The 25,380-nt window shown below is 43.1% G+C and overlaps 1 protein-coding gene across 1 annotated transcript in view; it reads left to right on the top strand.

The window, feature by feature from the left end:
• The window catches only part of ARIH1 (ariadne RBR E3 ubiquitin protein ligase 1), a 48,709-nt gene that overhangs the window by 2,590 nt on the left and 20,739 nt on the right, over positions 1–25,380 (top strand). The window contains exons 2-3 of the mRNA XM_031616260.2: positions 16,146–16,213; positions 23,071–23,215. Of these exons, the coding sequence (XP_031472120.1) occupies positions 16,146–16,213; positions 23,071–23,215 (213 nt within the window). The remainder of the gene's footprint in view (positions 1–16,145; positions 16,214–23,070; positions 23,216–25,380) is intronic.

Genomic DNA, 25,380 nt, shown 5'->3' on the forward strand with positions numbered 1-25,380 from the left:
CCCTAATCCAAGCTGTGCAAGAAAAGCATGAAGTTCTCAGGACAGGGATTTGATGTGATGAAGACTTTGCTGAGGCTGTAGCTGACTTGTGATCAACTTCCTGGCTGTGAAGCATGTAATTTGTGCTGGTAGTGTGTAATGAAAATGGCTGCTCAGCACCAAACTGGTGCCTTTTTGTCCTGTGGCCTCCGAAGACCGCTGAACTCGCAGTGAGCTTGGGCAGTTTCAGTGTGAGTGACTCAGATGTTCAGCATATTTTGCATTCGCTCTCTTTTGTCAGAGTGTGAGTTTTCAGGTGTTTAATGATGACTTTTGCAAAGTATTTAGCATTTATGCTGATAATTTGATTTGATTGTGCATCTCACGCTCTTCTCCAAGTGCAAAAGTAGGGATATTAGTACACCCCCTAACCTTGTGCTGTGGGTTAAGAGAGATTTCAAAACTCGACCTCAGTTCTGAGCACTGCTTTCTTTAAATTACACAATGCAGAGAATCATTCCATTGGTTACTTAAGGTTTTGTTGTCTGAGTAAGTGGGCAGATTTCTGGCATCTTTATCCAAGTAAATGGGTGTCTTTTGTCCAGCTGCTGGCAGAATAACTTAACTGTGAAAACCTTGATGTAGAGGTGGTATGAAAAGGCTTCGTCTTCTGCGAGGTGTCTTCCCGCAGTTGGATGGTTTCCCTGTATTTTTCCTCTCCAAACTTGGGGATGAGGGATTGTCCAAAAAGTGTCTACCATCATTGCATCTTTATACATGTATATATATCACTGCTATTTCAATCTTTGCTGTAGATTTTCTGAAAATAAACTTGGTAGTGTTTAGAATAGCCTGTTTATTTCTGCCCTGAATAGAGCACGTGATGCTCAGTGCCTCTCTAGTCCTGCTTGGCTCTGTGTTTTCGCCCTGTTACAAGTTTGTGCAATTTTGGTATTTGTGAGTTGGGTTCATTTTCCCTTTTGGCCTCCCTTTTCTGGAGGCTTTGACGTTGTGATGCCCCTTGACAACATGTGTTCCTTTTGGACTTTGTCACGGGTAAGTGTTGAAAATGATCAGGGTGCAGTTCTGAAGTGGCTGAAACTTTAAACAAAATTCTGCAATATCAGAACATCTGTGCTGAATATTTGTTCCTATTTAAAGGATATTGCTTTGGAAATAAATGTCCTTGCTGGATAAAAGTGTTGATGTGAAATGAGCCCAAACTGTGGACCGCTCTGAAGTTACAACATTGTGCTTGTTTGGCTTAGTAAGGTGCAGATATCCCCAAATGCTGCTCTGCGGCTAAATCCAGCTCTGTTACAGCGAGCTGAATCCAGTGTGGCTTGGGGAAAGCGATCTAATTAAACACTGGCCTCACTTGCTTGGACAGAAAGTGCTGAATTCCAGTTATAGCTTAGGAAGTCTCCCCAGCAGTGGTGTAATGCAGTGCTATTGGCAATGTCTCAAAATATGTTGTCCAAAATAGGAATGACTTTCCAGTGAGCAACAAGAATCGCTCCTGTCATGCAGGGCTGTGCTGTAGACTGTATTTAATGTTAGAAATGTCATCTTGAAACCCCTGAGTGCTTGAAGCTGCTTGTCAAGCATTAGGTAGGAGGCTGTGGGAGGAAGCACTGGAGGCCGATGCTGCTCATGTTCGGGTCTGTTGCTCTGCCTGCACCAGGTGAGCTTGCCAGCCTCTGCCTTCTCATTCTGTGTGGTTGGTTATTGATGATTAAATCCAGTTGGGACCCTAAATGTTATGATGCTGGAAGGAAATGCTTTGTTAAACTCCACAGTGCTGTCACACGGCGTTTATAAGGTGTTTCATTATTGGAGGAATGTGTTTAATGTTTCCAAGGAACGGAATAAACTCCATTGTGACAAAGAGCTCCTGAAATCTGCTACAAGCCATCACTGTGAGGCTTTTGGAAATGACATTATCTGTTCCCTGGCTGCCAATTCTTGTAATTCTGAATATAATATATATTCTTTTAGATCTATTACAAATTTCAGAATGTCAGGGTAGAAAAGTCTGTTCTATCTGTGAAGTCTCCAGAGTAAGCTAAACCTCGTGCTTCAGTGACCCGTTGGCTTTGTACTTTAGCTTTCTGTTTCTCTTAGGCCAGATGTAAATCTCATGGCTGGCCATGAGTGAAAGCTGATGCCAGGCTGCTCTGTTCCCCCAATGTGCAGGAATCACAACAAAGCAGGCAGCTCTGGTGGGAGTGTGGCTGCAGGGTGGACTGGCGTGTTTTGGGGGCAGTTGCAAAATGAAACTGAAAACACTTTGTTCTTTTTTTAGCTCTTTTAAAATGTTTGTTTATAAACGAGAAGAGAAACAAATTGTAGCTGCAGCCACTGGTATTCCCTGTGAGTTTAATTCTGGAACCACAGGTGCCACACAAAGCAGAAGCTGCATTTCTGCTGTATATTGGGGGTGGGCAAGTTGTGGCAGTGTTTGTGGTCCTTGATGTGAAACAAGAACTGTTTCTGGCTGTTAAAAGCATAATTAAATACAAAACAATAGCTCACATCTTTATACTTATCCCGGGCTCCCACTCCTTAGTGTTAGACTTGCAGGAATTAAAACCTGATAATAGGAAACAAACTCAAATTTAGGATGCTTTTTGTGTTGCTGTGGCATGGCATGGGAGGGCTGTGTCTTTTCAGGCCTACTTGCCCAGTGCTCTCTGGTGAGCTGTGCTAGATTCGGGAGCGTGGTGCACAGCACTCCAGTCTGACAGTGCTGCTTGAGATGAGAGCTGAGGACTGGGGCTTCAGTTTGATGTGATAAGCTCATAAATGAGAAGCAGCTCCCCATACTGCACCTCTGCAGGTCCCCCTGCCACCTGTTGAATCATTTCCAGGTCTCTGGAAAACAAGCTCTTTCCTCTTGCTCCACGGTGAGATGAAGCAAACGAGGAGAGTTGGTGCCAGCTGTAAGAGCCTGCTTGGAGGGAGCGACCTCTACACTCTGACCTGTGCTCCTGCTGTAATTGTGAGTCACAAGCCTTCATGCAAAAACAATGTTGAAGAGTCTTTTCCTTTCAGGGTTGTGCTAACATGAGATCTGAGGATATTGCAGGTGGTGTTTTCTCTTGTTTGTGGCTGTCTGTGCTGTGTTATTTGGAGTCCATGAAGAATGTTTGGAGGCTTGTATCTATAAGGGTGTGTAGTGCTGTTGAATTTCGTGAAATCACTCTAGCTTCTGCAGCTGCAAGAGATTGCAGCCTCACTTATTGTAAAATGCACACGGCAGGTTCACAGCTATTTGGGAATGCCAAATGGTGCATTTGAGTGCAGCCTGGAATACAGATGCTGCGTGTTTGAGGAAGGAGCTGGTGTAGGAGCATGAAGGGACTGATGTCAGAGCCAGAGCAAAATTGTATTTCTTAATTTGGTGGTGGAAATTCTGGTACTGAAATCATCACCGTGCTGGGTTTTTTTTTGTTTTTTTTTTTAGTTGGGAATGTTGCCTTGAGTTTGCCTGGCTCCTGCTTTGTTCTTCAGCTTGCTTTTAGCTTTTGATCTGGAGCTGTGATGGCTACTGGCTAAATGAACGCTTTGAGAATTGCTATTGAAGGCATCTTAAGAAGCTGATCTTCATGTGTAACTTGGCTCAACATTGTTTGTGCTTCCCAAATTGGGGCCTTTTAGAATCTGAGATGTCCACAGAACTCTGACAGTTTCAGATGAGGTCCCTTGTTTACATGACACAGTACTGCTGAGTAACCAGGTCTGGTATTCAGGGTAGTTTGCTGTGGTGTGCAGTGTTGTTATTCAGTGTGAGCTCAGTGGGTCACACAGGTATCTGCACCCTAAAGAGGCTGAGAACTCTTGGACACATCAGGAATAATTTCAAATTCTGAGTCTAGGTATTTTCAACAGTATTTGGAACAAGAGGGAGACTAATAAGCCATTCAGAGACTTTTTTTTTCAGGAAAAATACTGCTGCTTTCTCTTGTGCCATAGCCTCCTGCCCTGGTCACGTTGCTGTGCCCTGTGTAAGTGGGTTGCATTGCAGTGCCTCGTTGGCCACCTTGCTGCAAAACCAGACAGTCTGGGAAGGTGGCTGTGACTCAAATGCAAAGGAGAAAAGGGCTTTCTTCCGACTCACTTGGTTATCTGGGGGGCTGAAGTACCCTCTACCTTCTGGGGCACCGTGAAAAAACGTGCCTCTTGATATGGGGAGGGATCCAGCTTTGATTGCTTTGAGGAGCTTGGGAATTGGAGAGTGGTAATCTCCAACACTAGGGATTAAAAGCTTGTTTATTTGTTTATTGCCTTTATTGCACATGAGGAAAGTTCCCTATGCTTGCTATCAATAATGTTCTCTAATAATGTTTTGTTTGTTGCTTCACCAGGGAAGGGATGCCAAGATTTAACTCTTTTCCAGCACCTGAGCAGGATGGAGCAGGAGCTCCAGCTAAGAGGATTCTGCCTCAGCACAGTTGAAGTTGTTCTGGAGTGGAGAATGCACTCTGAGTGCAGAATGAAAAGGGTTTGTATAGTTGTGCCTGAAAATAGTTAGCTGGCAAAATAACTTCCTTGGGTCATAGTTCAAAGATTTCAAACTTAAGGCTGTGTGTTCTTAAGGAGAGAGCAGCAAGAGACTTTCTTCCCAGATAAATAAAAAAGGGAAACTTGAAATGATTCTGAAGGTTTTCACTTCTACCTGGTGCTGTGAGCTGGGTTGGCCTCTGAAGGGCTGTGCTGAGGAATCTGCATGAGCTGCCCTGACCGAGTGCAGCTGGCCTGTTTGCTTGAGCAAAACCTCTTCAGAGAGGAAGTAGTTGGTATCTGAACATGCCTGTGATGTAAAAATCACAGGGGAGCACACTTGATTCTACTGTTCCTGTGCTGCTTTGATGTATGCACGGATGGGGATGAAACAGAGTGAAGTACTTCTTTTGGTCATTTCCTTCCAGGTAAGGGATAGGATCAGTGGTTAAATGCACTGCTTCTCCCCAGCCATCAGCCAGTTTGCTGTTTGACCCTGTGCAGTCACTTTGTCCTGTTTTCCTGACCTGAAGTCATAGTGGTTGAATGCTTGGCAGCAAAAGAAATTGTGTGAGCTTGAGGCTCAACTTTGATAGCAAATTTGGAGTTTGTATAGAGTTCTAGGTACACATGTAACTTCTGAGAGTGCTCTGGATGACTGTTGTACGCTCAGATCTCCTCTGCAGCTGATAACTTGGGATTGTGTATGTTGTGTAACAAAATAGGAAAGCAATCAGTGTTCCTTTGTCTGGCAAACAAATGTGGAGAGGGATTTGGGGGGAATAGGAGAATTCTCATGAGTGAATGGCCTCCCTTGCGACACAGGGTGAGAAGAATAACTGAAGTCTTAATGATTTATATCCTGTTGAGTCTTTGGGATCTGAGAGCCAGGGAGGTGGAGGGAGTAGTCTAGAAATATGAAGAATTAACAACTTTGTTTTTAGAATAAGTGAGCATGTGTCAGATCTATGTCTCGAGGGACCCAAAGAGAAGGCTCCCAGGGTGCCATGAGATGCCAGAATAGGAACTCAGGAGTGACAGAGCTTTGCCAGTCAGTGTATTTCAAAGCTAGATTGAGTGCTGACTGTATTAAAAAAGAGCTGGGAAGAACACTCCAGCATATAGTCAGCTGTTTGGTGGTTCTTCTGGGAGCTCTTGCAAACTCCAGTAAGCCCAGGCAGTAAGTTCTTACTGTAAAATGAAGAATGCAGGTTCTCGCTCTCGCTCTGCATTCCTCAGTAAGTGAGCCCAATAGGTGCCATTAACGTGGAACTGGTTTTTGTGTGAAGTGGAAGTCTTCAAAGTGTAATTCTACCTGGTGCTCACATCCAGAAGTATTAAGTAACAATTTCTAATTACTGAGAACATCCAATGAACAAACATGTTTAATGTCCTCGTTTGTGTAATTAATAATACTTCTGTGATTACTTGAAAGGCTCTCTGAGCAACTTGAGGCTTTCTTTTTCCATTTTATAGATATTTTATTTAAATAACATTTATTATTTAATGCATATTTTATATGCGTTAGCGTATTCTGTAAAGACTCTTCTGATGCTCGTTTTTTAAGCTTACTTGGAAAAATGATGTATTTGAAACTTCCTTATTTGTATTGCTAAGAGCTGAAATTAATAATTGAAGATATTTTTATGTTTAACCAAGATAGCTCACAGTAAATGTAAGTGTAGTTAGGTAAGACAATGATGATTAAGTATAGCTTGATACAGGTCTCGAACTGTTGCATTTAAGAAATGAAAGATAATTTATCTTCAGTTGGGGAGGTAAGCTGCAGATGGTTTCATGGTGCTACCAGGAAGCTGCTGGGAGGCAAATGTAGTGCAAAGACCTGGTGCTGATTTCTGAGATGCCTCATACTGAAACTGTGTAAGGAGCAACTTGGGGATGTTTGGGATCTGTCATCTGCAGGCACCAGAGTGTAATTTCCTTAAATGAGAAAATGATGGGAAAAAAATGGGAGTGGTTTCTTATTCTCTGCCACTGCTCTGTGTTTTGTGTCTGTTGTGCTGAATCCCAGTAGAATGCTTCTCCAACTCAATTGTGCTCAGGTAGTAAGTGCAGCAGATGGAGGCTGCGGTTACAGTTTGGTGTTCTTAGAGGATGTGAATGAGAATGAACAAATGGATTGCCAAACCCTTCATGCCTCCAGAATGTCCTTTCTTTAGCAGTGGCTTCTGTTTGAGGTGTGAACAGGCAAAATCGCTTCTTGAGAAGAAATTCTGGCTTGTAAAATGGGATGTTGCTGGAGCTCTGTTTTGCTGGTTGTGGAACTAACTGAGGCTAAATGAGTGTAATATGGTAAATAAACTGCAAAGTCATCATTATAAATGGTCTGAGCTAGAAGAGGCTTGTTGGGGAAAGGGTATTGGCAGGCTTTCCTGGTGCAGATGCAGCTTCTGCCAGGAAAAAAAAAAAAGTGCTTTTGCAGGTATAGCTTATTTTCTGTGGAGAAGTGATATATTCTATAACCAGATCTGCTCTGGGGCTTTTGCCAAAATGCAAGTGTTGCCAAAGATTACATCCCCAAGATGCATCTCTGATCATTTCATGGGTCTATCTAGTTTTAAAGTGTTATGATCACTAATTTTGTTTGTTTTTGTAGGCTACACATGGGCAGTGCTGGAGTGGACTTGCTTCTTGTTTCTCAAGGTGACACCACATGTGTGCCAAAGCACTTTCAGCCAGTAGCCAGTGTGTAAAGGAGCCCAGGGCCTTTCTGCAGTGATGGAGAAGTCACAGCAGCCCAAGCAAGATGTGTTATTTTTTTTTCCTATAGTTGTATGTGAATTGCTGCTTTGGTGAGTGGGGGAGATTTCTTCTCTGTCCTAATGTTCCTGAGAGTGAACAGCTTGTTAAATGTGTGCTGCTTTAGGAAAGGGACAGAATCCGAAGCAGTTAGGGCTAGAGAAGGAGATTTGTCGCATTTGGATCCTCACCAAACCTAAGCCTGGGGAGGAAAGATAAGATGAAGGATATGAAGGATTTCTGCTTCCTAAAAATTCTCTTATAAAATGCTACTGGCTAAATGTTCTTCCTCTAAGTCTGTATTTCTCATCCCTTGTGCATCTCTAGAGGGGTTAACGGTTGCAATCCATGGTGACTGTATCAACATATATTAGAGAGAACCTGATCTCTGCAGTGAGAGGTTTTCTTTTAATTGGGATAGTTTTTGTTTAACTTTCCTGATCAATTTTTAACTTAATCGATTTGTGTGAGTGCTACTTGTATGCTGCTCATCCAAGAAGTTACTTTGGCTTACCATTTTCTACTTCCTGTCTATCTTGGTTGTTGGAAGATGTTAATTATAATGTACTGAAGTGGAAGTCCAGATTGAGGGCATGGCCTACATAAGCATGTTATTTATTGGGAGGCTTTTGCACAATATTTCACCTCACGAGTACTGGTGAATCCAAGAGCTCTGACTTTGGTTACAGAAGTTAGCCTTTGCTTTTGTTCTGATTTCTTAGAAGACCAAAGCACTGGATAAGCAAACAGTGCAACAGCTGCCAGGTGAGAAGCACACATCTGTCCACCGTGTCTTCTGGGTGAAGGTCTGTGCACGGAACCCATGTTTTGTCAGGGAAACCATTGATTTTTGAGGAGTTGTGGTGGCGGTGAACTTGGGACAGCCCACAGTTGGGTTGGGTTGTCTTTCACCTGTGATAAAATCTGTCTGTGCCCTGGTGGTATAGATGCTCTCCTGGTGCCCAATAACAAAAGTAGATGGGAGACAGATTGTCTGACCATTGAGTTTTAACTGGTGTTGGGAGACATTTAGGCTGAGTATCCATGGGATGTGATCATCTGCTTGTGTGCCATCTGAAGACAAGTCGCTCTTTCTTTAATCGTTGCCTGGGAGAACTGGTGAGACCAGCAAAGGAGTGGTCTGAGAGGCCAGAGGCTTCTCCAGAGAACTTGCACACTAATCCAGAAAATCAATTAGTTGTTATTGTTCTGGCATACATTTGACCCTATAGGCAGATCTGCTATGGAAATTGTCACTTATGGGGAGGGGGAGAATAAAAGCTGTCAGGAATTCACCCTTTGCGGTGTGTGTGCTGGTGCAGTGGGTGTCAGAAATGCTCTCATCCTAGTTGTTTGCCTGACTTCTACCCACTTGAAGCATGCAGTGGTATTACTTCTTGAATGCAAAATGTTTTTTCTTCAAAAACATTTTAGTGTTTGGACATCATGACATACTATGGGATAAACTTCCAGGAATAACTTTAGTGCAGTTTTTTTTTTAAGTGTAACAGATTTTTCAGTCAGATACAACTCCATTACAGCATACAGATTTTTAATGTACAGTAATTGATCTTTGAGAATGAAGTGGTGGTCTGGTTTGTTTGAGAAAAGCCTGGAGGATATTCTTGTTTTGTGTAGCTGCCCTCAGAAAAGCAGATTTTCGTACTTGTTCTGTGTGGTTGTATGGCTGGTGCAGCACTGATGTCTTCCCCAGGAGGAGTCCTGTTTCTGATACCTTCCCAAATATGCTCACAACGTCCTCCTAAGGCTTTTACTGTCTGTTCAGTCCTGGAGTGGTTTGGCCAGGTGCTTAAGCAGCAGAAAGGAAGCTGTATTATCCATAGGCTGTTCTGGCCAATCTTGTATTCGTCTGGATGAGACATGAGCCTTCTGAATGACGTGTTCTGGGATGAGTGCTGAAGTTGCTTGTGGGATGTTGCAGGAGAACAGTGGCTGCAACGTGCATCAGATTGTACTTTGATATGTTTTGAAGCCATCTGGGATGTGGAAATCCAGAAAACCTGTTAACATGGGGAGAACCCAACTTGGACATGCTGTCATGTGGTGCTTGGCAGGCTGATCTCACAAGCAGAGGCTCGTTGGCAGCAAGTCCCTCTTGTCCCAGTTGTGCCAACCCAGCTGTCTGGCCTTGCTTTGATCTTGGTCCTGGCATTGGTCTGGGTCAAAGTAAACCTGCAAAGCCCCTTTACCCAGCTTGTTAATTCCAGCTGTCATTCAGGGTCGTTTCTTTCTGTGTTAAAAAATACTTTCCTGTTCCTCTTGAACCAATGCTGTGCGTTTCCTTCAAGCCCCACATAAGTGAATTGTCTTACAGGTTTGAGATAAGAAACAATAACCACGTGTGTCTTCTAGGCTGCTGTGGGACTAAACATAACAAATAGTGCTTCTTTCTGCTGTTGGAGATGCTTATGATCTACAGAAAACCAGCAGCTTTCTTCTGTCTGGTACAGTGGGATCCATTTGCAGTACATGGAGGTAAACAGTTCAGTAACAGTTCAGTTGTGTGTATTGTCAGGTGGGAATGGGAAGTGATGAAGCCATGGGTCCTTTGACTTCAGGGTTGCCCTTATATAGCACAGTCACTGGGTTGTACGCCGTTTTCTTCCTCTGCTGTGGAAGATCTTAAGGAGCCACTGAAATAGTAAACTGACTGAATTATGAAGAAATGATACCAACACCTTCTCCTACTCTTAAGGCAAGTCTTCGCGAATTGGTGAGTGGGAGGCAGTGGGCTGAATTACCCTATTCTGAAACATACCCAGCACCCATGTGCTCCCACTCCGGTTCTCCCAGAGTGTCAGCTATAGTCACTCAGTGGCAACTTAGGAAACTATAGATGTGACACATGGGGATTTCTCATGATGGGAACCACCAGAAGGAGCAAAGTACTTGGTGTGACACTGCTTCTGGGGGCAGTGAAACTACAGCATGCTGTGATCTGAATGTATTGGTAGTGGGATGTTGTTTGTGAAAGCGTGTATGTTCAGAGAGCTCGGGTAGAGTACAGGGGCGTGACTTGTCCAGGTTCACAGTGCCTCAGCCTTGGGTCTTTGTTCTGTAAAGGTTTGCCTTTGTTCCTAGAAGATGAGGTAAAGAGGTAAAAGCCAAAATGTTCTTCAACTGGAATATGTCAATTAGTGATTAATATCTCTTTCAAACCGTAGATCTCTTGGTATAAGGTTGATCGTACTTGAAAGCTTCGGTACAGCCTTCCCTAGCACTCAGTTGTGCATTTGTTGAGCTGCTGGAGGAGCTTGTGCAGCTGTTGGAAAACACATTTAAGCATAGCGAGTGTGTCCAATGTTCTCTTATTTAGAAGTATTACAGTGTGAATTCAGCTTCAGCATTCCCAAATTTGCTAATTCATCCCGGAGTTGTTGCTTTAGGATTTTTTTTTTCAGATTTAAAAGCTTTGTTAGACAATGGTTTTTTGTTGTGGCTTTTAATCATTAACCTGAAAACTTTCCAAAAGGCTCTGAGAAAATGTGAAGCAGCTGACTGCTTCGTTTTTCTCTCTTGAACCAATTAACTCAAGTAATAGAATTTTCTCCGAAGTTGCTTTTTATTATCTTCCTCTGCTAGAAGAGTGTATGTTCATCAGCTAGAAACAATCAGCAAAGTGCAGATAGGTTACTACAAACTGAGATCTTGATATCAAGCTACGATCTGATGCTATCACGTAATGGTACTAATTCAATAATTCTGCAGAACTTAATTTTCGGAATTAGAGATGATGTGAGAAGGGCAATTAATGAGATGAAGTCAGATATTGGAAGCCAAGGAGATGAGGCTGAAGTTGATGGATGTATTGGATATGCAGTGGATAGCACCTAGGGGACAGCAGCAATAGGCAGGGGGTTAGCCTGGATTCGTGCTGAGTTGGTTGGAAGTGCAAGATGGTAAACTTGGGTGATTCTATGCTAGAAACTATACTTTAGCATGGCTTTGATACGATTGTAGGATGCAAAGATATCATAAGTGGGATGTAATGTGAATAGTACTGGTTTCTTAGTACAGTTTCAGGCAGACTTTGGAGGGGGTCCACGTCCATAAGCTGTGACATGGCTGGCAGAAGTGCACTGTGATGCAGATTTCTTCCAGGCCTCAGGGTTGGCAGAAGAGAGGATGGATGAGCAGTGGTGGACTGGTGTGTTCTGCTGCTGTCCTCGTCTTCTCACAGAGCACTCTCGCTGTCTGTAACTGAGCCAAGCTATATTAGGTTACACAAAAGTTTTCTAGCAGCTTTTCAGAGCACTCAGTGTTCTTAAAAACTAGTGAGCCTGAAGATAAACCCTTCAGGAGATCAACTCCTGGAAGTGCTCCATGCTTAGATCTCATCTTCTGCGTTTGGTTCCTGAGAGTTTTATTAAGCTGCTAGAAATGGGTTTCTGTTTGTGAGATTTCCTGCAATTGTCTGGTGTAAGAATAAAGGTGAATGGATCTTCCCAAACAAAGATCTCTCAGCACGCCTGTAAAGCAATGCAAACCCTATGGTGACAGTGCTTCTGTAATGCAGTTTTGGTTAAAAGCTTGTCTTAAACGCTTAGGGATAAACATACAGAGTTACCTGTATGGAGATATGAAGTGAGGAGCAGTGGTGTTAGAACAGAGTAGGTGATCTAGTCCTTGCAGAACTTAGTGCTTTCAGTGCTAACTTTGCTACTGGCTGACCAAGGAGACAGCCATGCAGTGCCTGGTGCGTTTTGTTGGTTGCACTGTGCTGCAAGTGGAAAGTGAGCTGTTGGTCTTCAGAGAGCAGTGACAGTGTAAGCCTGGCAGGGTTTGCAGTAACTGAGTGATTGTTGGGATGTTTGGCTCCTGATCGGTGGTGGCATTTAATGCAGATGAGTGTTCCCTGTGCTGAGCCATCCCTTGCAGCCTGGAGCCATCCTGAGAGCAGTGCATCCAATGCTGAGCTGCAGTGAAGGCAAGCCAGAAATCTGGAATGGACCAAGAAATCTTCCGAATCTTCTCATGGTGAAATTGCTCCTAGTCCATCTGCTGTCAAATGTGGCATGTTGGTTATTTTGGTTATTCTCCTTTCTGTGCCACGTTGCATGCACACAGCGTTGGGAAGCCTGGGAGATGCCGTTCGATCCTGCACGTGCTCAGAGGGCAGCTGCAGTTTCCACTCCGTGCTTCTCTGCTGGCAAGTGCTGTGTTTTTCACTGATGAAATATTTACAGTGGTGGCATGACACCAAGCAGATGTCTGCCTGGTTGTTTCACACAGGTGGAATTTTGACCTCTTTCTTTGGCAACCCATTGCTTTCCCACCAGTTTGTGTGATGTTTCACTAGCAAGCAAAAGTCTTCATCTTTGCACTCAAGCACTTTGATATCATCAAACCAGGTGCTTTCCTTCATGACTACTGGAGCAGCTTTGTTGAAAACCAAACTGGAAGCAGCATCAAGTTCGTATTGATGGAGCAAGTCTGAGCAAGCTGCTGCTGGTAGGAAATAAATCTTGCAGCTAGGATGAAAACTTGCCATGATTAAAAAGCACAACACAAAGCCATGAAATGGAAAGAAACAAAATGAATTCATCAATACCAAGTGTGAAGGAGATGGGAAAGTCTTCTGTTGGAGAACGAGGCTTAAGATGAGCTGTTAGTAAATGGTTTTTATCTGGAGTGAATGCTCCAATTGGAACAGCAGCTTACTCCCAGCACGTGCTGAGAAGCTGGAATCTGAAAGATGCTGTTGTCTGGAAAAACCACGCAGCTTGTTGTGACAGATGAAGACATGAATGGATCAAGCACTGCAAACTGTCATTCAGCAAATTACTCTGCTTGGAAATTCACTTTTAAGCTGATGTCCTCATAATCTTTGTTTTATAATTCACTTAATGTCTTTGTGCATCCAGGTTCCTCCCTTGCCTTTGTGCCTTTATTTAGGTGGCCAAAAAAATGGAACTCGGGCAATTGTGACCCAACTCCTGAAATCCTGCTAAATCAAAGAATTTTGTTTCAGTTTGTGCTGCTTCTTGGGAGAAGTCCAGATGTGACTTCTGGACTTTGTAGCTTCCTTATGTATCCTGTGTGCATCAGCGAGTCTAAGTATCATAGTGTAGATACAAATGGTAAGTGTTAATACCTCCGCAAGGGGTGGGGGGGCTGGAATCTGTTTGAAGCAGACTGGGACCTGGCTGCTTTGTGAACCTAAACAAAACCTCAGCTGCAGCCTGCCTGTGTCTGACTGGGCAGAGCTCGGCGTTGTGGCTGCTGGATGTTGTGACAGCACATCTCCGAGTGCCCGGAGAATTTCAACAAAATGGCTGCGCTCCTCAGCTCTCATTTCTATCAGGATATCAACAGGCTCGCTGCCCTGAGCTCCAGCCACTTGTCCTCGGCTCAATGTGGAGAATTTAATGGGTGCCTGTTGTAAATGAGATCTATTTCAGCTTTCGTCAAACTGCGTCTGAATGAAAACGGAGTGTCTGAATGCGTTTGCTTTCCCTTAGTTTCCCATCTGCTTCTTGCTGCTTCACTCAGTCGTTATTTTATTTTTTGTTAAACAAAAGATGCTCATTGTAAGAGCAGGCTTCTCCCAGCACGGCAGTAATCCTGTCTGAGCAGTGCTGGGGCCTGCTCATGGTTAATCCCTGTGGGGCTGCAGCCAGAGCGTGATCCTGTGTGCAGGTGGGGAGCTGTCTGGTCGGGATGGGAGGGGAGACACTGTGTGTGTGTGTGACAGCAGCATCCACAGGATGCTTTGGTAATGCTTGCAGGTGTCCCAAGTGACTGCTGATGTCTCACATAGTGCTGCTGCAGAGCTGTAGCAGAACCAGTATCAAAGCAGGGGTTGGAACTCAATTATTTTGGTGTTGTTTTAACCGTGGATACAACTGAGAGCGTCTTACAACCCAGGTGAGGGACAGGGCTGCTCTGTGACTCTCATTGGGGTGGTTGCTGGGATTTATCTGATCCAGAGCTGCTCCCAAATAACTGTCAGAAGGATGTGTGTGCAGGCAGTTAATGCTGAGCAGCTGTTACTTGTACCTCCCAGGTGTGCCTGGCCAAGAATTAGGCCAGTCCCTCATGCCAGAGCTTTTTGCATTTGCATTTATCTGGGACTTGTATTTTGCAAACCAAGCCTGTCATCGCTGCCTCCCTCCTCTCCTTGGGTCCTCCCTGCGTGACGCAGGCACGGATTAAGTTCCTGCATGCAATATAACAAGGGCAGAGCAGTGTTATTCCTCTGTATCAGTGAAGCACCTAGTGAGGTTTTACATTTCAGATTGTGGATGGGCCAAGCAGCTATTTCTGGTAGGAGCTTGTCGTGCTGCTGCTGTTTCCTTTTTTTTATTCAGTTAACACTAAACAAATTGTGCTGTAGCTACATGAAGCTGAAGCCCAGCAAGCCAGTGAGAGCTACTTATTTGTGTTGGATTTGTGATGCTTGATACTCACTGCAGACCAATTTATTTCCTTGCTACCAGCATAACTTACCATTCAGAACAGAGAAAACTTGTCCGTCTGTCTTCTTTGAAATAGAAAACTCAGACACTGCATCAGTCACCCCCTTAGCCTGCTAAGCAATTAATAGGTAATCCCCACTTGTAGCTATGGAGTGGTGTGGGTGAGGGACTTGAATTATCGAGTGGCTTACAGCTGTGTACATCTGTATAGGGTGGTACATCGAGCTCTGCTTTGGGGCAAGATGTGTCCTAGAGAAATGGAGATTTCATCAGAGCAGGAGTTGTGCTTGCTCTGGGAGCTGGTGTTCAAACCAAGCTCACTTACAGATCAGCTTGCTTGCTGAAAAGTGAATTTTCACCTTTGATTACTTAGTTCTAGGAAGTGTGCACGTTTAAATGAGCTGTTCTGAGTTTCTAAAGCTGCTTTGCTTCATGTGAGTTTTTTAGGCTGGAAGGTTTTCTTAGTTTGGTCTTAAACTGCACTGGTATTGATGAGCGTATGAACACACTGAAGAGGGAAAGGAGTGTGACATATAGCAAACACTGCACGGCTAGTTCTTTGTGCTCACGTTTTATCTATGAGGCTCTGTTTCAGTGAATATTGGTGTTGCTGCTGAAAGATGCTGTCCTGCTGGTCCCTAGCTTCTTATTCCTGCCCTGAACCTCGTGCTGCTGCAGCTAGTGGTGTGGTCAGGCAATAAAGGAGATTGGGGACTATCAGGGATTAGAGGGGAAAAAAATCAATTATCAAGGAGGTAAATGTGCAGTGTTACAGCATTAAAAAAAAAATTGTACTCCCGTGGGATGGCAAGTGCAGGATGTGCAGATGTGTAGTAGATGAGGGTGGGACTGATGCTTGGGCTGGCTTCTGGCAGCTTGAAGTTGCAGCTATAGCCTGCAGGTTCTGAAATCACATTGCTGTTTTGTGTCCTACTTTTCAGCAGCCTCACAGTCTGCTGAAAATCTGCCCCGAGGCAAACTTCCATTTTGGTGTCAGATGGCAGAGGACATGCAGCCAGTCCTGGGCTGCTCACCACTGCCTGCACTGTGTGTGAACAGTCCTCAGACTGAGCTGGAGCGGTGTGGATTTAGGGAATTAAGGCACAATTCTGGGGTGTAAGAGATGGCTTCTGTTGGGGTCCTTGTCGCAAACCCTTGGCTGGAAGGGAGAGATGAAGTTGGAGGAAAAGCTTGTAGAAAGGAAAGTTGACTATTTCCAGACCAGTTGCCCTTTCTGCATTGTAGCAGCATCCTGGTTTTATGTTGTGTAAGCATGTGGGGCATTGAGATACTGGACCTTTTCTGTCTGCCCAAACTCCTTTTCCAGTGTATGCTAACATCATTTGTGCAGACAATAAGTTCTCGAACACATTGACATCCTTATTATTTAAAACTTTGCTTGGGATTTTCACAATGCCATTTTAACGTGTTAAAACAGTTATTCAATTTTCTTTTTTCTTCTAGAATCCAGCAACTATCACTCGAATACTGCTTAGCCATTTCAACTGGGATAAAGAGAAGCTGATGGAGAGGTAAGCAGCCACATTGCACATTAATGTAGTAATAAATGTTTTGGCAGGCATGATGTGTAAACAGATGAATTGCATGGTGTGTGGCAGAAGAACCTCTTGTATAAGCTCTAAATGTTTCCTCCTTTAGTAACTTTTACTGGCAGGATAACTCCTGGCTTTAATGCTAATAATGCCTGTTAGGCTTCAGAGAAGTTTTGGGAGTTAGTTGCCCCTTGGAGGAAGGCATACCTTGGTTTGATTACCTGCAGCCACTGGATTTTTCCACTTTGGACTAAAGCAAGCAGGAACAGGTTCCTGTTATCTTGTAGCTGTTTTGGGTTTGGATTTAGTTACTTTTTGTATGTCATCCTAGCATGTATGTTCCTGACTTGTTTATTCCTCAGTCTTGCCAAGACCAAATTCATCTTTATGATGAAGAGTGCTGATGAAGTGCATCTGCCTTATCTTCACCTTTGCAGCACTAGTTTTTTTGCATGGTGTGTATAAATAATGGCTGGAATGCTGTCTCCCTCTGAGCAGAGCAGTTTATGGCTGCTTCTCATCTTTGATGCCTAACTCTTGGAGAGTGTTGCTGGTAAAGGTACTTTCTAGCTTGCTGGGTTGAACCCAGTTCATTGATAAAATGAACTTTTAGTTTTCATTTATTTTGTTGCACCGTTGCTGCTGTTGAAAAGATCCTAAGGAGCTAGAGAAGTCTGCTTACTTGTAGAAGCTGGGGAAAAAATTAGGCTGGATCAGAAAGAGCAGTGAAGGCTGCACAGGGACTTATGAGTGGTCTTTGGACCAAGTGTTTGAGTGAGGACAGAAGGACTCTAGGATTTTGTTATTGCCATTTGCTTTACCCAGTGATTAGGGTAGGAGAAGGCAGGATGCTTTGCAGTCTAAAGCTGTGCAGAAGGGGTTGTAGTTTTGCTGGTTGGTACCAACTAGAAGAGCAGCAGGTCTGCAGTAGACTACTAGCTGGTGGTTCTGGAGCTGAAATGTTTTCTGACAGAATGAATGGTGTCTTAACAGTTTCAGGTAGTGCTGGTGCTGGGACATCTTATGTTTTGTTTGGCTTAGATTTTTTTTCTGAACTATGTTTTTTTTTAAGCTTTTCAGTCTTCGCTTTATTTTTGTTAGATTGATGACCTCTAGGCAGTGCTTGAAAGTATATTCAGCCATAGCACAAAGCTTTCATATAGTCTCTGAGGCTATTTAAGTTGACTACAACTGTTAAACATTCAGATTTAGTTCTTCTGTGTAACTTCTGTCTCTTCATTCTTCTTCTTTAAGGTTCTTGCACTGGTTCCTTTGGTTGGACTCTCTGGCTACCTCCATCTCATTTAGAGATACCTCACATAAGTGTTCCAAACCATCATTTGTGTATTCAGGAGATATTTTTTTTTTTGCCCTTCTCACTGAAAGTTTGCTTTAAGCATTGATTTGAAAGCAAAACAAACTTGGGCTGTGGATTTTTTTTGACGGGGGTGTCAGCCACTTCAGTGGGAGGTATTATTGTTAAAAGAAAGCTTTTACAGGTTGCAGCCAAAATATAATTAAGCATGTGTAAATATTTACAAAGTCCACAGAAACGTTTACTCTCTGTACGTATTCATTAAAATACTTACTTTAATTCTATAGGATTACCCCTGTGAGAAACGTAATGTGTGGCCCTTGCTTATGCAGAGCTGTTACATGCTACCCATAGTTCCAGTGCAGATACCCCCACTGGATTAGAAAACACAACAAGGTTTTCTCTCAAGTAGCTGTTGCTGCTTTCTGTCACTTCTTCATCAGACAGCTGTCACCAAGGCCATGGCAGCCCTCTGCTGACACCACGTTCAGCCAGGAGCAAGATGCTGACAGCTGGCTCTTGGTAGAGTGGGGAACAAGATGTTGTAATCGCTGTGGTATTAGGGTAGGAGGCAAGTGATCACTTGGACAGCCAGGAAACAAAACAGCCAGTATGAAATAGTGATGGAGCTGGAAGTGAAGCCATGAGCTAGCTACAGATGGTGACTCTTATTTTAAGCACTTGAGCTCTTATAAATTTGGCCTCTTTCACTCTTAATAACCATTAGGAAAGCTTCCCAGGAAGTTCCTGTTGTTGCCTGCTGTTTGGATGGGTTTACTGCTTGCTCAGATATAATGTTTGGGTGCAGGTTCAAGTATTTGATAGCACACCAAGCCTGAGCTTGAGCTAAGTTGCTTAATGGTGTGTAGAGAGAGCTAACCAGCATCTCTTTTACCCTAGTTCATCATGAATCAGCAGGACCTGGCAGGCAGCTGTATCAGTCTTTGCCTGTAGCAGAGCAGATAAACTAAGTGACTTTTTTTTTATAAGTGCTGATGTTACTTCCTAGGGCTCGTGAGATGAACGTTTCTGTATTTTAAAACATGAAAACCTCTTCATTGCTATGTTGTATTGTTGCATACAGTTTTTAATAAGTGGGTTACTGCTGTCTGTGACAGCTCTGTCATGAAATAATTGCATGGAGTTACTAAAAGGGCAGGTGTGTTACAGGTATTTATTCCACTTGTGGTGAAGTAATAGCCACAGCTGAAACTCTGCCTTATCTGCTGGTGAAGTATTAATTATTTGGGTCTGAAAGCCAGATTGGTGTTTTGGAGTGGGATAGTCTGAAGGATATAGAAGTGGGCAGTGCAGGAGGTGTATGTGCAGGTGCTGCATGTGTCTTGGGGAATAGAGATGTTAAACTGTTTTAAGGAGAATTAATTCAGCATATAGCCAACGCCTGATTTAGTTGCTGGAGGTACAGAGAGAGATGCTGAAGTCCAGCACAGGTGCTTCTCTGTGTGGCTGTGTCTGCACTGGTTTTAACTTGCTGGTTTGACTGCTAGCTCCAGTTGCCTTTCCTTCTTACTTCCGTGGTCCTGTCTGTAGGTCTGTCTGACTCCTTGGGGCTTGCAGGTGCTTAAGGCTATTCAGCAGGACTGAGCAGGTTAAAAACAACAAAATAAAATACTGTTCATGGCCAGGTATTTGATGTGAAGGTATATTGATTCTGTGATATTTACAAATGCCCTTTCACTAATAAATAGTCTGAGGTATGTACCAGAAGCCTTTTTTCACCCTTTTTTTGATTGGAGAGGGTTTTCATGTTAAATATTCCCTTGGATGTAATTTTCTTATGTCCATAGGCAGTTACCAACAGCAGTTTTGGTAATCTATAAAGAAATTATAGAAGAACTTCAAAAGTGTTTTTACTTCTGTGGCTGTTCAGTGCAAAACAGCAGAGAAAGCAACTCCATCTGTTATGAAATAAATGAACTTCAGTAGCTGGTTGTATTAGTTTATCAGTCAGCTCTATTGAGCAAAATCTGATGTTGAATAGGCCATAATAGTTCTTGAATGCCATTAGTGCTAGAATTACTGGATTTCTTTTGTGTGGAGAGAAGACAAGCATAAGGGATTTAATTACTAGGCCTGTGTGAATGAATACTAATGTCAGAAGGATGGGAGAGAGGTGCTGTTGCCCTCCTCCAGGCTGAAAAGGAGGACCGAGTTATGAAGAAGCAGCCCTTTGATAGCCAGGGCTTTAAGGATGGTGCCAGAACAGTCAAGAGAATCAGACTTTGGGGTGAAGGAAAGCTCTGCAATGAGATTAAGGCACAAAGCAAATCTTCCAGTTTCCATTTGGAAATGACTTATGTCACGTGGCCCACATGAATCTGGTGAGGTAGAAAAGGAGATGACAAACAGGTGTCAGGGCATCCAGGTGAGTGGGAGAGGAGTGATGGGTGGATGGCTGGTAACCTGGAGCTTTCAAGGAAGAAAAATGGGAATTCAAAGGCTTTTTTTCCTAGGTTTCACAGCAGAGGTGATGGCATGGATGAAATCAAATAGGAGGACATATGTTATAGATACAGGACTTAAGGTCTGTGCAGAAATACTTTGCTCAAGAGAGGAGTAGCAGACTAGATGAAACCTGTTAATAAGTCCCTTACTGGTTAATTAGGGGATGAATGTTTGTTAAACTTAACAAGCGTCTTGTCACAAATCTGTTCAGAGGCATTCAGTTCCAAGGAAAATCCAGATGTCACATAGGAGAAAAACAGCTGGGAGGGTCCTAGCAATGGAAACTGTACAAAGAGTTACAACAGGTCTCATCAAAAGAGACGGAGAAGACTATGGAGTTTCTAGTAGATGGAAAATGTAGCTGCTAGCAAGGAGCTCTTAAGAAGGGCAGGTGTCCCATAGGATGTTTTTGGTGGATATCTGCAGGAGAAGCACAAGTGAAATTGTATGAGATTGCTGTGAAATCTTGTCAGTGCTGCATTTATTTTCTCATCTTTGATATGAGAAGGATGAATGGAGATGGAAAGTAGCTGAGAAGCTCTGCTGGGACAGTCAAGCAGAGGAAGAGTGTTATGTGAGTAGCAGACTGCAGTGCTGGCAAGGCTGCCACAGCTACCAAATGCAAAATTGTCTTGGGGAAGAACACAGGGCAGACCTGCTCAGATATACAGCCTGTGCTGACACTTGAACAAGTGGAGAAAAAGGTGTGGTAATAGAAATTGAGTCATTCTTAGCCATGGAAGGAGCTGGAATAACCTATGGGTAGGGTTGAGTGTGTTGACACAAGGAGTGGTGGAGTGGTTGGAGAACTGCTGGACTTTACTCTGGAGTTCCTGTTTCAGTTGTGTGTGTTCAGGGAACTCCAGGTTTTTCCTAGGCATTGTATAGAATTCACATTTTCTTGCTGCATGATGACAGTCAGAGACAAACAGTTGTGGAAATGACTTGCTCAAAGCATCCTGGCACAGTGAAGAAAGCAAATGCATTGGAAGAAAACAGCTTGTGAGAGGAGGAGGAGGACCCAGTACCCCATTTCCCTTCAATGTTGGTATGGTTTACAGTTTCAAAGAGCAGAGCAAACACTATACAAATTAGCAATGCAGCAGTTCTGAGGGCAAAACTAAGCTATCTCTATGTAGTTCCTTACTCCTTTGTGTGGCTGTGCTGAGTTTCTCAGCTGCCTCATTTGTTTCCTGGGGAAGTGTAGGAGATACCAGGTGCTTCTGAGGTGGAAACACTTTAATGTGGGCTATGGATCAAGTACCAAAATGTAAGCACCTGAATGTTCAGCAGTGCATCAGTGCTTGAAAATGTTTAAATTGGATACAGAATTTATGCATCTAACTTGAGTTAGCTTTATTGCTAGCCTTGAGCCCAGTGAAATGGTGAACTCCTCTCTGTTCTTGGGAAACTACTGAAAGGCCAGGAAGGAGATGGGTATTCAGAGTTGGCTGCTGATGGTATTAGGAGGGGGGGGGACTGTTCCAGGTGAAAAAACAGCTGTTGGTGTCATGGCTCCAAAGCCTTTGCAGATTTTGTAAGAGGAGATCTACCTAATGACAGTGTTGAGCCAAGTTCCTGTTGTGGAGATGTCCTTAAAAACAGCCCACTGTTACAGATATCCCTGGTATTTCCATGAGCGTTGAGCCAACCATACATGCCAGCAGTAAGGTTGCATCATGGGATTTGTCTTGAAACTACTTTCTTTGCGAATAACCGCCTGCTCTTTTCAAATGTAGGATGTCCTATGCTGCTTGTGCTGCATATAAGAACAATTTGAATGCTGGAAGTGTTTTGTGGAGTTAGTATTTATCTGTGACTTCAGTAAACAGCTGTATAGCAGAACTGTGCTGAATTCACTTCCTAAAATTTTCTAGATATAAGTAATCCTGAAGGCAAGCCAAATACCTTGGTTAAGCTAAATCTCTCAGCTAACACCGAAGAGCAGTGGCAAGCCTCGTGTGCTGTGATTCCAGAATACACCTATACCTTCAAAATTCAGTGTCATGAAAATAAGATATAAAGCATGTGAACTGCATCAAGGAATGTATGAAGCAGCTGTGAACCATTTTCTGAGTGGTGCACTGACTCATGACATAATGATCTTGAGGGCACTGCAATTGAGTGGTTTGGCATACATGCCAAAATATCATGTTTATTTGTAGTGAGGATGGAGTCCTAGGATTCAGGTGGTACTAGCTGAGTGTTCTTTGGTGAGAAATAGAAGACAAGACATTTTCTTAACTCTTCTTGTTCTTAAGTAGATGCTGCTTCATGTGGGTATAACTTGCTGGTGGTGGAAGAAGGGAATGGAATGACTTGTTTACTGGTAGTGAAAAGGAGATGTACGTGCAGGCAAGGTTAGCTGGTTAATTGTCAGATCTCAGTGACTCTTTGCCAGTGCTGCAGGCTGCAGAAAGATGCAGTGCCTTGGTATTGGGAAGAGGTTGGCATGCCTGCTCATGGTTCTTTCCAGTCTGACCCTCCTCAGGACCTCTTTAAGATGCTTAACATATACTAAACACACTGAGGAAAACACCGAGTACAGGAGCTAGGAGTCAGCTAATCATTGGATGATAACTGATGGCTCTTCTCTGCCTTCTCTTTATTGTTGTCTTGAGTAAATGTTAACCAAAAAACGTAAGTCGAAAAGAGAATTGAAGCTGAGAATCAAACCTGTGCTTTGGGAAGGTGTCCTGATGCCTGGCAGGAGAAGTGAGATGTTCTTGTTGTAGTTTGCTGCCCTGGGGCTTTCATACGCAGTGGTCTCGTGGAGAATTATGCATTATCTGAAATGCAGTTGAAGAGCTGAATGTACCTGAGTCTTCAGGAGCGTACACTTCAAGCCTCAGTCTCTGAAACCATGTTTGTAATATTGACTTCTGTAGTCAGGAAAACAGTTTGTCTTGTTAACAAAGAGTCTGCTGAAAGTAGTTGGTGTGTTGTATTTGTTTTTTTCTTGAAGCATTGAAGCAACTTTGTGTGTTTAACTGCAGCATTTTAAAAACAACTTAAAGGAAAGTAGTTAAATTTTCATTTCTCCTGTGTTCTGCAGGTACTTTGATGGCAACTTGGAGAAGCTCTTTGCTGAGTGTCATGTAATTAATCCAAGTAAAAAGTCTCGAACGCGCCAGATGAACACAAGGTCATCAGCTCAGGATATGCCTTGTCAGATCTGCTATCTGAACTACCCAAACTCGGTGAGTGTCGGCATCCAGAGTGCTGGTTGGCTGCTAACTCCTGGCTTTGCTATCTTCACATTTTGGCAGTTCTGTAAGGACTTATCCAACAGCATTTGAAAAAAACCTTGAAACAAAAAACCTCAAAACAAGTTTTCGTTTTTTGATTGAGCTTTCTTATCTCTAGTTTAAGCCTGGAAAGCAGCATTCAAGGTTGTCTCTTAATACAATAAACAGTGTCTTGTGATCTGTGTAATACAGTAGGGACCATGGAATATGTGTGCTTTATGCATTCTCTTAATTCTTACTGTGTGCCTCAACAGACTTTTTTTGTTGTTTTTAAGTAAACTTCAAAAAGTAGTGGTAAAGATGGAGTGGCATTGTATTTCAGTGTTTTCTGCAGAAACCTCGGAGGATGCTGGGCTCTGGGCAGTGGGGTGGTAAAGTTATTCAGGAAAAGGCAAGTGGTGGATTAAGTGATTTTTGAAAAGGTCAGATAGTAATTGAGACATGTAAATAAATGACAGATGAAAGGGGAAAAAGTAATAAGCCTGACAAGCAAAGGGATTTACTTAAATAGAATGCCAGGAAAGGAAATGGCTTCTAAAAGAAGTAAATAATAATGTAAAGTAGGCAAGCTACAGCATTCAGCATAAAACTAGGTGAGCCTAGGAATAAAATGAAGCTATGCACTTCAGAGGATGCAATCAGTGATATTTCTGTCCAGTTCTTTATTGTGCTACTGCAATACCTCTGTAATGGGAAAAGATTAGGGTAGAAGTACTTGTGGGAGCCCTAATTCAGTCTTTCAGTTTATGGTAAGATTGATGAGAGCACTTATTCTTTAGCTATTCATAAACACTAAATATTCCAGTAGTACTATTCAGAGATCCGGGGTTCTGCTGTGTTTTGCACAGGCAAGCAACTTGCTGTTGGCTTCTCTGGGGCAGAGCATTATGATGGGAAATTCAGGAAGAATATAGGTGGAAAAGCTTGAATGTGAGAGTCCATCAGTGGTTTTGCCCAAAGGCAGAGTGCTGGCATATGTCAGGAGTTCCTCCTTCATGGGATCTTGCCATTCCCGGTGGAGCTGTTTTGGCTCCCTGAAGTACCATAGCGTTTGCCTGACCTTTAAAGAAAAAAGCAGCCCCTTTCTAAGACATCTACTCCTGCTCAGGGAATGTTTTAACTTGCTTTTCAGCACTAATGGAAACCATGATGAGTTTTGGGTAGCCTGAGTTGAGTGCTCTTGCTGTCATGGGCTTACCTGGGAGCCTTTTCCTCACTCAGGAGTGAGCAGAGCGAAACTCAGTTTGAGGCAGAAGTAATGCTCAGTGCTAAGATTACTGTTGGGGCAGTGACCACAAGGCTTTGTGTGTCTCTCTTTAAGCCATATGTGTGCTTATGATTTCCTTTTTAGAGAATATTTGCAAAGGAGGACTGTGGCTTGCTTTGTATGAAGAAATGCTTTTAAAAAGAAAGATGTGTTTGAGAAGTTGTTCTATCCCTGTACCTCTATAAATCCTATGTAATCACTTTTCCATGTTAGATAGTGAGGAAATCACTTAGGCTATGGAACATCTTTGAAAACAGGAGATGGAGCAAGGGGGAAAACAGTAAAAGACCTCTTCCCCAAATGTCCATCACAGGGAAAGGTCCTTTTGAATTTTTATTCCTTAATGAATTGCTTACCTTCTTTTTAGTGCATTTGCTGTGCCCAGCACTCACAACTGACTCATTTTTATCTTTATGCTGCCTGAGAAACTGCTTTCTTGCTGCTGGAGAGAACTACACAAAGCACACCAACGCTTCTTGTTTTTGTAGTTCCATGTAAAAATAGCAGTGGCCCAGTTATGAGAAGAGAGCTCTTAACTGGAGCAGTAAGGCATTGCAAGGGAGCAGGGTTTCTCTAAATTGTTCGTGTTGATTAACTTGAGATATGGTTGAGGGAAATCTCTTGGTCTCTGCCATATCCAGAAGCTGGAGTGTACAGGGAAATCAATGCTTACAATTTCTGTAAAAGGCTGTAGTGTCTCTGTGTCTAAGGAGAGCAAATTCCATTTGGTTCAAGTCTGTTTTAAAGCTGTTTCAGTCCATAGGATAAGTGAAATATCTGGCCTAAAATCTCAGCTGTTAAATTCTCTGCTTTGGTCAGCTTTTACTCATTGTTTGTCCCCAGAAAAAAA

The sequence above is a fragment of the Phasianus colchicus genome, chromosome 12, assembly GCF_987193195.1.
Source record: "Phasianus colchicus chromosome 12, bPhaCol1.hap1.1, whole genome shotgun sequence".
Taxonomy (NCBI): domain Eukaryota; kingdom Metazoa; phylum Chordata; class Aves; order Galliformes; family Phasianidae; genus Phasianus; species Phasianus colchicus.